The sequence below is a fragment of the Syngnathoides biaculeatus genome, chromosome 2 (assembly GCF_019802595.1).
Source record: "Syngnathoides biaculeatus isolate LvHL_M chromosome 2, ASM1980259v1, whole genome shotgun sequence".
NCBI classification, from domain to species: domain Eukaryota; kingdom Metazoa; phylum Chordata; class Actinopteri; order Syngnathiformes; family Syngnathidae; genus Syngnathoides; species Syngnathoides biaculeatus.
In genome coordinates this window covers 4,998,921-5,011,029 of record NC_084641.1, presented here as the reverse complement: position 1 = coordinate 5,011,029, position 12,109 = coordinate 4,998,921, and the positions used below count along the sequence as shown (strand labels likewise).

The following is a 12,109-nucleotide window of genomic DNA, read 5'->3' as shown; positions in this document are numbered from 1 at the left end:
CCAAGACACTTGATTCAATCACCGTTCACGTGAAGACCAATTTTCAGAAAGTACTAAAAAACTATCCATAACTCAAATACACAACTAATACATGCACGTCACGTGACGCGTTGCACGTTTTCTGCACATTCTGTCAACTAACTCGGCGTGCACCCGCAGTGCACTGTGACAAGGGATTGGCACACTTAAACTGGACCCCCACACAATTGGCAGGGTTGCTACAGTCTGTCCATCCATCAGTAGTCTTTCAAGAAGCGCACTGCAAATGGTGTGCTTGTTTCTAATATTTAGGTGTCTGGCATATCAAGTCTGCACTAAGTTCTTCATTTAATGTGGCTTCAACTCATTTAAGTTAATTTTTCATGTTGATGACACCCTTCTGAAAGTTGTGAGGCGTAAATGACTAAGTAATGGGTACTAAGTTGTTTTTTTTTGTGTGTACTGTGGATAACTGATATTCCAGCCATTCAACAGCTACTGAAAGTCACTGAAAAGTAACTTTGCTAACTTACTTTTGAAATCAAGTAATCAGTAAAGTAACTAAGTTACTTTATCAGTGTAATTATGGCAACAGTAACCAACGCATACAGAGTGCCAAATGAGTAACATGTTCACCCACCGTGAGGCACGGCAAACTTGCCCTTGACTGTTTTGTTTGAAAGGACGGCCATACATACTTAGTCAAAGGCATAAAGAAGCATGTTTGCTTAAGTTAAATATTTAACGCTATTTGAATTTAAAGCATATCATAGTGGTAGTTTATTGAAGATGGTGTAATGTTGTTTCGTGGGTAAATAACAATATGCCTGGTAGGTATTTGGTCATATTCGAGATTTAGTGACGATGTTTCTGTTGAAGGTCTTCTCTTCCCACTTGATTGCACTTGTTGTATTTTTGTATTCCGAATATCAGCATTTTGACAAAATATATTTTACCCCCCAAAAAAATGTCTGAGTCGTCACTTGTGTTCATTCTTTCTGGTAAAATTAAATGGGGGGCCTCCACCAAGGCTGCCCTTTGTCATCGATTCAGGTCATAACTTTGATGGACAGAATGTCTAAGCACAGCCTTGGCATGGAAAGTGTCCGGTTTGGTGGCCTCAGCATTACATCTTTGCTCTTGTCAGATGTTCTTTTGGCTTCATCAAGTTGTGATCTCCAATGCTCACTGGAGCGATTTGCCTCCGGGATGAGAACCACCGCCTCCAAATCTGTGACCGTGTTCATCAGTCGGAAAAGGGTGGCGTGCCCTCTCCGGGTCGAGGATGAAATCCTGCCACAAGTGGAGGAGTTTGAGTATCTTGGGGTCTTTTTCACGAGTGAGGGAAGAATGGAGCGGGAGCTCGACAGGTGGATCGGTGCAGTGTCTGAAGTGATGCGGATTTTGAACCGATCCTTTGGGATAAAGAAGGAGCGAAGTTGAAAGGCGAAGCTCTCAACTGACCAGTCGATCTACGCAATTCAGACACTAGAAGTGCACGCATGTGCATTTAAAACTACCACTCTGAAAACCCCTGGTCCCAGTAAGCTCAGTCCAGAACCATCCATCCATTTTCTGAGCTGCTTATCCACACAAGGGTTGGAGGAGTGCTGGAGTATCTCCCAGCTATCTTCAGGCAGGAGGCGGGGTACACCCTGAACTGGTTGCCAGCCAGGGCAATTTAGAGTCTCCAGTGAATGCATGTTTTTGGGATGTGGGAGGAAACCGGAGTGCCCGGGGAAAAACCATGCAGGCGGTACTGGGATTTGAATCACGGTTGTCGGAAGTGTGAGGTTATCGCACTTAGTATTTGCGCCACTCTGCCGCATAGTCTGGAGCTGCTACACTTAAACTTGTCTGACTGTTGGCATATCTGTCCCTCATCATCACGGCATGCCGAGATTCACTGCCTAATCATTATCTTCTCCTCAAAAGCTGCCCCCATTTCAAATCCAAAGCAATGCAATGTCGCCATCTACGGGGATAGAGTCGTCCTTACAGGGATAGAAGTTTGATTTCACAGACAAGCTGGGTAAGACCCTCCTCAACGCCAACCCGTTGAAAAACGTACTTGACATTTCTAGTATATTGTTCAAAGGCAGTTATCAGTTGGATTCAAGTATAAGAACACAAACATTCACGGCAGTGAAAACTAACAGAACTTAATGTGGAAAAACTCAGAAAGAACCTAATATGCACACCTCACAGGTAAACATAATTGGAGCTTTAGTTTTGAACTTTTAATTCAAATGTCCAATTGTTTGTGTTTCAGTACTTTTTGTTGAAGTTGGTGTTCTTGAACAAGAATCTAAGTGGAAAAATTCCCAACAAGTTTGAGCCATAAAAGGACCGAGACGTTTCATGGTTGAATTCAAATTGCCATTGAAACAATCCTCTTTTTTTTTTTTTTTTAAATTCAGCTCCTTGTAAAAAAAAAAAAAAAAAAATAGCAATAACATGAGCAAAAGCAGTGAAACGTTGAACAATCGTTATACTGTTCGTACAAGTTCAGCTAAAAAGTCCATTTTAGGTTCACCCTGAAACTTTTACCTGAAAGCTCCAAATCCTTAACTTTTAGTCAGTAGTGTTCGGTCAGATGTCCTGGAGTTGTTTGTCATGCAGTTGGAGATGGGGAGGACGTTGTGGAGGTTAGGAACTTCTTTGTCTCTTTTGTGTCAGAACACCGATTTCTGCTGACCAGTTCCTTCCTGTCAAATGAGAGAAGCCAGAACATGCTGACCATTGGAAGTCTCAAATCACACACACACACACACACACACACACACACACACACACAACACACACACACACACACACACACACACACACACACACACACACACACACAGGCAGGATGTGTGGAGAAGCTGAAGGGTCATCATGCAAGTCCCAACCTGCTTACAGTTTACGTTCTGAGAAGGGATGGGAAGCGTGTTTGCAGAACCGTCCCTTACACTGTGCAGGTCCTGGCCAACGTAAACGTTCCTGTGACCTTTTTAAGGCTTCTTTATACACACGCACATCACTGCGGCTCTCCTGCACGTAGTTTGCCTTGGTATTCGAGCACAACCCACGCGCTCAGTTCTGCAGTTCTTCTCCACGTCAGTGGTGTCGCTACGACTGGTATTGGTTAGGACACCACATGGTGGGGTTTCCTCAGCTCATTTGGTCATTCCCGGTCACATTTTACTTTCCGTAATAAGGAACAAAGCGACAACAATTGCGACGGTGGAAGCGCGTATGCTTGAACAAATGGACCTAAATGGCCAGATGATACGTTACATTATGCTGCAAAATCGATCGAGAAGGCAACAGTACAGGTGGTGTGTGGATCCAGGAAGAGCAGGGAGCATGTCTTCACAGCATGTGACTTAAATTGGCCAATCACAAGAGATGAGCTCTCTGGCTTTCCCCACGCAGCAACTTTTTTGGGACGTGTGAGCGGGGCAATGCAGCGGTCACGTGACGTGATGCAGGCCTTGGAGTTGTCTCTTGGGCTTCCACCTTCACCAGTGAACATGCCCGGAACACCTCACCAGGGTGGGGTCCCAGGGGCATCCTAACCAGAAGCCCGAGCTTCTTTTCAGAGTCCTGACAGCTAGAAATGAAGCTATTAGAACAAGAAAACTCAAAATGAACAAACTAATTGCATCCAGTTACAGTATATCTGTCATCTTGTTATTTCCGTCACAACCCAGTTCCAGGTCGACGATAGGTGAGAGTGGGAACAAAAACCGACTGCTTAGTCAAGAGGTTTGGCTTCTGGCTCAGGTCCTTCTGCACCATGACAAACCGATTCAGAGTCCGTACAACTGCAGACATCAATCAGCCTGTTGATCAAGAGCTCCATTCTTCCCTTACTTATGAATGAGATCCCATGATACTTGAACTACTCTTCTTGGATCAGGATTTCACTCCAGCTTTTTCAGATTTGGTGGGGCTCATTCTAATTCCAACCACTTCACAGTGGCCTGCAAAATCACTCCAACGAGCGGTGAAGATTGTTGCATGAGGAGGCCAAAAGAATCACCTCATCTGCCAAAAGTGACCGTGACTAAATACTGATGCCACCAAACTGGAACAGGGCCCTCAACAGCTCAAATACAACTAAAAATTTGCCAGGCCCACTGTGTGAAAATTAAGGTTCACCGAGATGCCAAGCGTTGTGGTTTGGCTGAATATTGTCACGGCCAATTGCCATGTGATCCACATGATAGGCTAAATGTTCTGGATAGCGAGCAAGTAGGTATGGCGGCTTGTGATTGGCTGACACAAGGAATCAAGCGGTGCTTCAGTTCGCGGCTCAACCTCTGATTGGCTGAGAGCTTTGGTTTGTAGCAAAAGTTAGCAAGCCTCCTGCTACCTAGCGCCAAGAGTCAATTTTTCAAATTACATTGAGCAGTTTGGCTTCTTTCGAGAGACCAAGTTTCAAATGTCTGTTGACATTGCTGGCTTTTAAATGCAGGTAAAAGAAAAAGTAGATTTGCATTTATTTATTTTGATGTCTCCCAAAAGTGATTACAGCCCTAACCAACTTTTCATGGGACAATACTGTAAGAAATGGCACTTTGTTAGGACATATGGAAAGTAGTCAATGCACATCTTGTACCTGTATAACAGTGTAAATTTGCTATCACCTTAAAATAACTCAACACGCAGCCGTTCATGTCTAAGCCAGTGGCAACAAAAGTGACTACACCCCTACATGAAAAAGTAAGATTTGGGCCCAAAAAGTCAATATTTTTTGTGGCCGCTTTTAATTTCCAGCCCTTCACTTAGCCCGCATGCGCTTGGAGCTCGCCACAAAATCCTCTTCCGCTCCACTCTTGAGCCACTTGCAAAAATTTCAAGCATGTACTCCATTTTGTGACAGACAGCGAGATGATGTGACACTTAACTGTTTATTAAAACGGCCCGTTCCTCAGCTTCCCTCGTATGCAAACTCCTTTTGCGTCTCAATCGCTTCCTTCCATTTCCTGCCATTGTTGTGTGCTCAGCTATGCCAGACGGTTGGTTGTGTTTGCCCACCAAACATATCAGTAACGTACGATATCTTCAAGGCAAAATAAAAGCCATTCAACACATCAGCAACTAAGAGAGCTCATCGGGCTGCCGGGGGGGAAACGATCCAATTTCAGTTTATTGCTTATAAAATTATTTACGTCAAATAATCAAAGGTGGCCAAAGTACTCACATGCTGTAATTGTGTAGAAGAACAGATATTCGAGTTAAAAAAAAAAAAAAACTCAAGTACTTATTGCTGAAAGGTCTTTCGAGTCAAAGGTTTTAATTAAGTACAACTTTTTAAAATGGTGTTGCAATTCTTTTGAGGGCTTTTTTAAAAATATATATATTTCTGTTTTTCTTAGTGGGTTTTGTCCTGTTTTTCTGACATTTTTTTTTTTAATTTTCTGTCTAATTTTTTTGGTCCTGATCTGAGTAATTTTTAAACTTTTTTCTGAATATTTTTCCCCCAATTTTTCTGACAATTTTTTTTCCTGACTATTTTTGTTATCGAGACCCATCAAACTCCCGCATGACTCCTTGCGAACTCACCATAAATGTGGGATTACCGCTTGCACACCTTCAACTTGGCCATCCAGTATGTCATCAGTCCACTATTTTCACCAGTCTCCTGATAGTCTCTTGAGTCCCCATGTAGCCAGCCTGAATGCATTTTAAATGCATCATCTTGTATCCATGGAGCCTGTCCAACTGATTCTGGACAAACGTTGCTGGATCAAACAGATCTGAATGGGTTTTAATCCTGAACAAACGCAAAGTCCTCAGATGCCTGCAAAATGTCGACTAACAAATAACAATCCCATCTAATTACCAACGAAGTTGTCCGAAGCTGTTAGAGGATTGTGCGGATCAAACCAATTGTGGACGATTGTTCCACAGAGTTGGCCAAAGAATGCTTTTCAACTTTGACTGCAGATCGAGATTTGCAAAACGGGGCGGAGGAGGTCAGAGACCTCGCGAGCGGCGAGCTCACGTAGACCTTTGCAAGTCGCCGAGAGGATGTTGCCGTTGACATGGAATTTTAACAGGAAAGATGGAAGGAGAAATTCAAAATATTCTTTTCCTGTCCATGCCAGCAGCATAGAGTGACAGCCAGAACAATGACGCTAAAGTCATGTTTATTTGTCTAACCCTGAATCACAAAAGAGTGAAAAAAGGGCTTCAGAGCCACACATCAGACAAAGATGTTGAGATGTCACATAGGACAATTAAGGGCAGTTAACGGGGGAATACCGAGACCCAGTCCAGAATGAAGTCAAGTCCAGTTAATTGTCGATAATGGCACTCCAAAGCCATCATGTTCCACAGCAGTCAGCTTTCCGTCTTCCGAGTGCTCAAGTTGAGCTGAGGGACATCTCCGGATCCAGCACTTTGCCATTTACACAGGCAGGATGTCCTGTTACATCCGCGTGTGTACACGCTCGCCGGGGGAGGGGGTTGGGGAGGAGGGGGTAGAAGGCAGAGCGGTTCTGGCAGACAGCTCAGACACCCCTCGGCATCAGCGCTGCAAACGCATCAGGACCAGGTAAGCCCACCCTTCTTCTCCTGTCCATATAGCTGACATTCATATTTGAATTTGGGTTTCGGGCTCCCTGTGCCGAGGTTGCACCTTTGCCAGAGTGCCCGCGGAAAAGCCACGGGGGCCCTTGTGCTTGGGTTGCTTTTCTCTGGGTCATTCTTCCCAAAAACATACAGCTGTGAGACCTCATGTTCAGTGTGCTGACTAGTTTCATAAAGTTTGGAAAACATAACCACATGACTAAGTGTGTGTGTTATATTGAGTGAAACTGGGAAAGAAAAAGAAAAATTTGCAGTTAGTGATATTTAAACCCCCCCACCCACATACACACACGCACACACACGAATCGATCATTAACTGCTGACACTGCAAATAGGTCGTGGCTCAAAAACAACAACCAGCCTCTCCTCATATTAAAACCGTAATCCTGCAAAATAATCCTAACCTAACCTGTCCTGTACTGTAAATGTTTCTGTAATCTGATTAAGTTTTTTTTTCTGTAATTGTAACAAAAAAGTGGCCTTTTTAAAATTCTGATTACATAATTCCATTACATATATTGCGTTACTCCCCAAGTCTGTTTATTATGATAACATTATGCACAATTTCAACATTAATACTCTGTTACAATTTTTTTTTCCCATTTCTATCATGATTTGTGGCTTCCGATTGGTTTCAAGGATGATATTGGTTCGTTCAGAACGAATCGTGTATGTTTGTTTGAGAATGCAGTACTGAGCATTCATTCATTCATCTTCCATTGCACTTCTCCTCACGAGGGTCGCAAGCATGCTGGAGCCTATCCCAGCTACATTTGGGCAAATATGCTGCCATCCTAGCAAGTTCTTTTTTGACCCAGGACATACATGTCTATTTCAGCAAGACAATATTACATTTGTGTGACTTAAATCGTAGTAAAAGTGTACGAGTACAAAACTCTGCAAGCCCTTAATGATAACCAATCGAATAAGACAAGTCAAACATATATCTATAACTACCAAAATGCGAGAAACACATCACTTTGGAGCAGTCTCTCCATTTTTGCACATCACATTTGGACTACTACATTCCAAACTACAACAACGACTTCCAATTCAATGATGGACTTTGGGGCCAATGCCGCTTGCTGTGTTCAAGTTCCAATCCTACCGACGGACGCGCGTTTATCAAACTCTGGATCACATTTTTTTTTTTTTTAAATACCAGTACTGCACTTCCCTCCAACTACAGTTGATTCATATCAAAAGTATTGCACATAAATAAAAATGTATCCCACCCACAACAATGTTGCAATACATGTAGACAGTGCATAAAACAAGACTAACAGGTATATGTTGTTGTTCCTCTGTGAAGAGCCACCAATGCTACTGCCCCACTGATGGGCTGCGAGCCTCCAATTCATCTACCCATGCATTTTATGAGCTGCTTAGCCTCACAAGGGTCACGAGTGAGATGGAGCCAATCCCAGTTGTTATCGGACAGGAAGTGTGGGACACTGAACTGGTTGCCAGCCATTCCTAGGGCACATTGAGGCAAACAAAAATTACAAATTATTTCAGTACGAGTGGTACTTATAGCACACTTTAACACCCACTGACAGATGTTAACAGAAAACTCACAATTATTTGTTTTTTCCTTTGTAGTGGTCAGCACAGGTAAAACGACAACATCTTTCTCTCGGGTTAGCCGTCAGTGACTGGATAACAACTTGGTAGAAGTTTATAAGAGCGACACGATCATCTGTAACTAATTCAAGGTAACATTCAGAGATGGCGAGAACGCCGTCTTGGCAGCAACATTTGCATACACCCATGAGAGTAAGCATGTCCAAACCATAGATATGAAAACACGATACGCCAGTGTCGTGTAGCAGTGTAGCTAACTGAGCGCCCGCATGGTCACCATCGCAGGGAGGTCAACTACACCACAACTGGTCACCAGTCAGTTGCTGGGCAGACATCAACTAAAGGCCCGCACTAAAGGCAGGCATGTGTACCACTACACCATCAGTGACTCTCCCTGCATTGAAATTTGATTTTTTTTTTTTTTTTTTTTTTAGATTTGCTAATGTGCCTTCAGAGTGTTCAATGAAAAAGAAGTTAGATACCCAAACATTCCAATGTAGTGCGTTATAGAGCTGTATATACAATATGTTTGGTGATGGTTATCATGCGTTGAGAACCTGATAATGGCCCATGCTAAATCTCAAAGAGGATTGATTTCTTGTCATAAACGGCTAATTTGGCAGTGTCTGGAAATTGTTTCCCTCTTCTGTCCGCCACAGAAAATGAGCGCCGACGAGTACAACCACTCGCAGCCGCTCGCCAACGTCACACCTTGGTTCGTCTACGAGTGCACCATCAAGCTGGACGCCGAATACCGCCGCATCTCCCTCTTCCTGCTCTACCTGTTCGTGTTCGTGGTGGGGCTGCTGGAGAACACGCTAGTGGTGTGGGTCAACTGGCGCCGCCGCCACTCAGCCAACGGAGTCCTCTTTTGCGTGCTCAACGTCAGCCTGTCGGACCTGATGGTGATCGCCGTGCTGCCCTTCTTCATGATGGAGGTGACCGTGGATCGGGTGTGGCTGTGGGGCCGCTTCCTCTGCAAGCTCACCAGTCTCATCTACGGAGTGAACTTCTACACCAGCTCCTTGTTTCTGGCCGCCATGACCTTGGAGCGCTACCTCTCGCTCAGCAGGCCGTCGTCGCCAGTTTTGTTCCCAGCGGCGGGCCGGCGACGCTGGGCCCTCTGCGGAGGCGTGTGGCTGTTCTCCCTACTCCTGGCCCTGGTCGAGAACGTGCACGTGGATCTTCTGGAATGGGACGAGCCGGGCTGCTACATGCTTCCCGAGGGCAACTACATTCACTGGTTCATGTCCGTGGCCTTCCTGTGCCTGATTTTCCAGTTTCTGGGGCCCGCCTCGGTCATTATCACCTGCAACGTGCTAATCGCCCGCACAATCCAGACAGCCCCCGACGTGCAGGACCGGCGGGATGTGTGGTTGGTGCATGTCTACTCGCTGGTGTTCGTCATGTGTTGGCTGCCGTACCACTTGGTCATGATGCTGATGATCGCAAGCGACATCTCGCCCGAGCTCTTTGGCTGCAACATGGTGGAATTCGTCTACTTCTCCTTCAGCGTGGTGCAGAGCCTGTCACTCTTTCACTGCGTGGCTAACCCCATCCTCTACAACTTCCTGAGCAAGAGCTTCCGCGACAACCTGGTCAATGCCGTAATGAGCCGCTTACCCGGTCAGACGGCGGACGCAGGGACTGGGCGCAACAAAGGAGGAGGCGACAAGGGCGCACGCCCCAAGTCCAGTCACGCCAGCACCAGCCAGTCTGACGTCAGCTCTTGATTGAAAAGTTACAGGTGGCTGAAACCTCACCAGTGGACACTTGTTACTTCGGTGGCTTTCCAAACAAGTGTACTACTTTATTGGTTAATGATCTTCTTCTGCACACCTCGAGGTTTGTTCGGTCAACTCCGCTCCCATTCAGTGCAAAGTATACAACGACCCAGACATTACTCGGGGCCACAGTATAGCTAGAACTGCTATAAACCTTAAAATGCCCCACAGTCCTCCCCTACTTACTTGCGGCACCCGCAGAGTCAAGCAATTTTTTCCCCCCCATAATTTTGGTTTTAGGGGGCAACCAAGCCCCCAAAAACACTTATTGGGGGTTAAACTTTTGATTGCACACGTGCAACAATTTAATGTTGCCACAACTTTAACAAATAAAGAGTTGAATGGCATAATTCCCAACAGCTGCTCGATTCATGAACCCATCAATGAATTTCCCGTCTCATCCTTTTCACATTTTGACATCTTGTGACCAAGACGGTAACTAACAATTGAGCAACAGCACCAATTTGTATTCCATGTGCACATTATACCCATTTCCTAGCCATTATTATGTGCCGTGAACATTGTACCTGATTCATTTCCCCAAAATAGTATTTGTGTTTTTCCCGAGTTACTTAAGTACAACATGCACCTGAAAAATTGAAAATGTGAACAGCATGATGAAGAGGACTGTTAAAATACAAATTCTAACCAAACTGGTTTTATTGGTCCATGTTGGGATTTGCTGTTCAGGTCCTTGAAAAGCAAGTTGTGCAGAAAGTACTGAAACTAAAGTATAAGACTGATTATGTTAAACAGTTATTGAAGGTCCAGTGGCAGGCAGTGCAGTTCAGATGTTGGACAAACAGAATACAAGCACAGTAGTGTTATTTTACTTACTTTTCATTTGCGTACATTTTATACCGTCTTAGTTGTACCTCTTTGTCATATCATCTCACTTGTGCAAATCAACGCTGCTGGTGTATGTTGCTCATGGGCAGATAGAACTAAACCTGCAAGTGAGACGTTTTAAGAAATGTTTCTACGAGAAGAATATAAAAAATGCACCTGTGAAGCTGACTCACTTTTGACTGTTTTGTTCTACAGGTTTTTTTTTTTTTTTGTATTATTTTTACAGAATACTTGTATTCAAGGATGAAAGAAAGCTATTAAAAACATTCCGTGACTCTTTATTGGATGATTTTACATTCATTCCAAGATTTGACTTAAGTAAGGATTTGTTAAAAGAAAATAGTGGAAAAATGTGATGAACTAGTAGTGCACCACTACTACAACATCAGTGTCATACTTCAAAGAAACACACGATCACAGTAGACATAATTCACGAGGTCACAATAACAGTAAATAGATTATTTGTTTTCTATCCGTCCGCTAAAATGAACGCAAAAGTGCGGTGCCTCACGCCAACTTTATGACTGGCGCGCGCGCATTTCTGCAGCTGATGTTGCTTTGGCGACATCTCGAGGTGATACTGGGGAGAAAAATCCGCACATCAGAGACACACGCGAACAATGTTGCCGGACAACATTTTATTTCAACAATGTAATAGTCAGGTACGGTGACCTGGAAGTGCAAAACAATATAGCAAGTTGCTGTGTTTCATCTTTTTTTTTTTTTTTTTTGGTTCGTGAAATTTTAAAGTATTTCACAATTTGGTATCTTCTTCTTTTCCTTTCTGCTTATCCCGTTAGGGGTCTCCCCTGCTAAATCCAGAGGGGTTGCGTCAGGAAGGGCATGCGGCATAAAACTGTGCCAAACAAATATGCGTTGATCTAAAAAAAATGACATGCTGTATTGTTTTGTAATTCCAGGCCGCTGTAGAATTCATTTGTTAACCGGTGCATTTAATGAATGACTGATATTTGTAAGGACAACTATTAATTGATCGAAGTGTCTATGCGGGCAGTCTATGGGGTCGATTGCTCTCACAATCACTTCTTGTGACTCCAGCACATGTACTGGGGGGAGACAATCCTTTCAATGTACTTAATTGGAACATGTACATTTGGGTGTATTATGTCTTTTAACATTTTAATCTTGTGCACCAATGTACTGTACATGTTCCAATTAAGTAAATTCAAAGGACTTTTCCCTCATTTGCGTTTCTGCTCCTGCGTATTAAAATAATTGAACTGAAGAAACAGTTCTGGATATCCTCTTTATGCTGGTGGGCTTCTATTCGAGCTCAAAAGATGGATGACAAACACCCTCCATAGAAC

General features: G+C 43.9%; 1 protein-coding gene across 3 annotated transcripts; it reads left to right on the top strand.

The window, feature by feature from the left end:
• The first annotated feature begins 6,473 nt into the window (after positions 1–6,473).
• On the top strand, positions 6,474–10,968 carry gpr182 (G protein-coupled receptor 182). Of its 3 annotated transcripts, none has more exons than XM_061807957.1 (3): positions 6,508–6,529; positions 8,167–8,279; positions 8,808–10,968. In XM_061807957.1, exon 3 carries the CDS (start codon positions 8,811–8,813, stop codon positions 9,879–9,881), a length of 1,071 nt encoding a protein of 356 aa, XP_061663941.1. In that variant the 5' UTR covers positions 6,508–6,529; positions 8,167–8,279; positions 8,808–8,810; the 3' UTR covers positions 9,882–10,968. The 3 variants fall into 3 exon arrangements, with proteins under 3 accessions (XP_061663951.1, XP_061663941.1, XP_061663947.1); XM_061807963.1 differs by lacking the exon at positions 6,508–6,529 and adding an exon at positions 8,034–8,081; XM_061807967.1 differs by lacking the exon at positions 8,167–8,279 and having other exon boundaries at positions 6,474–6,529.
• The last annotated feature ends 1,141 nt before the right edge of the window (positions 10,969–12,109 follow it).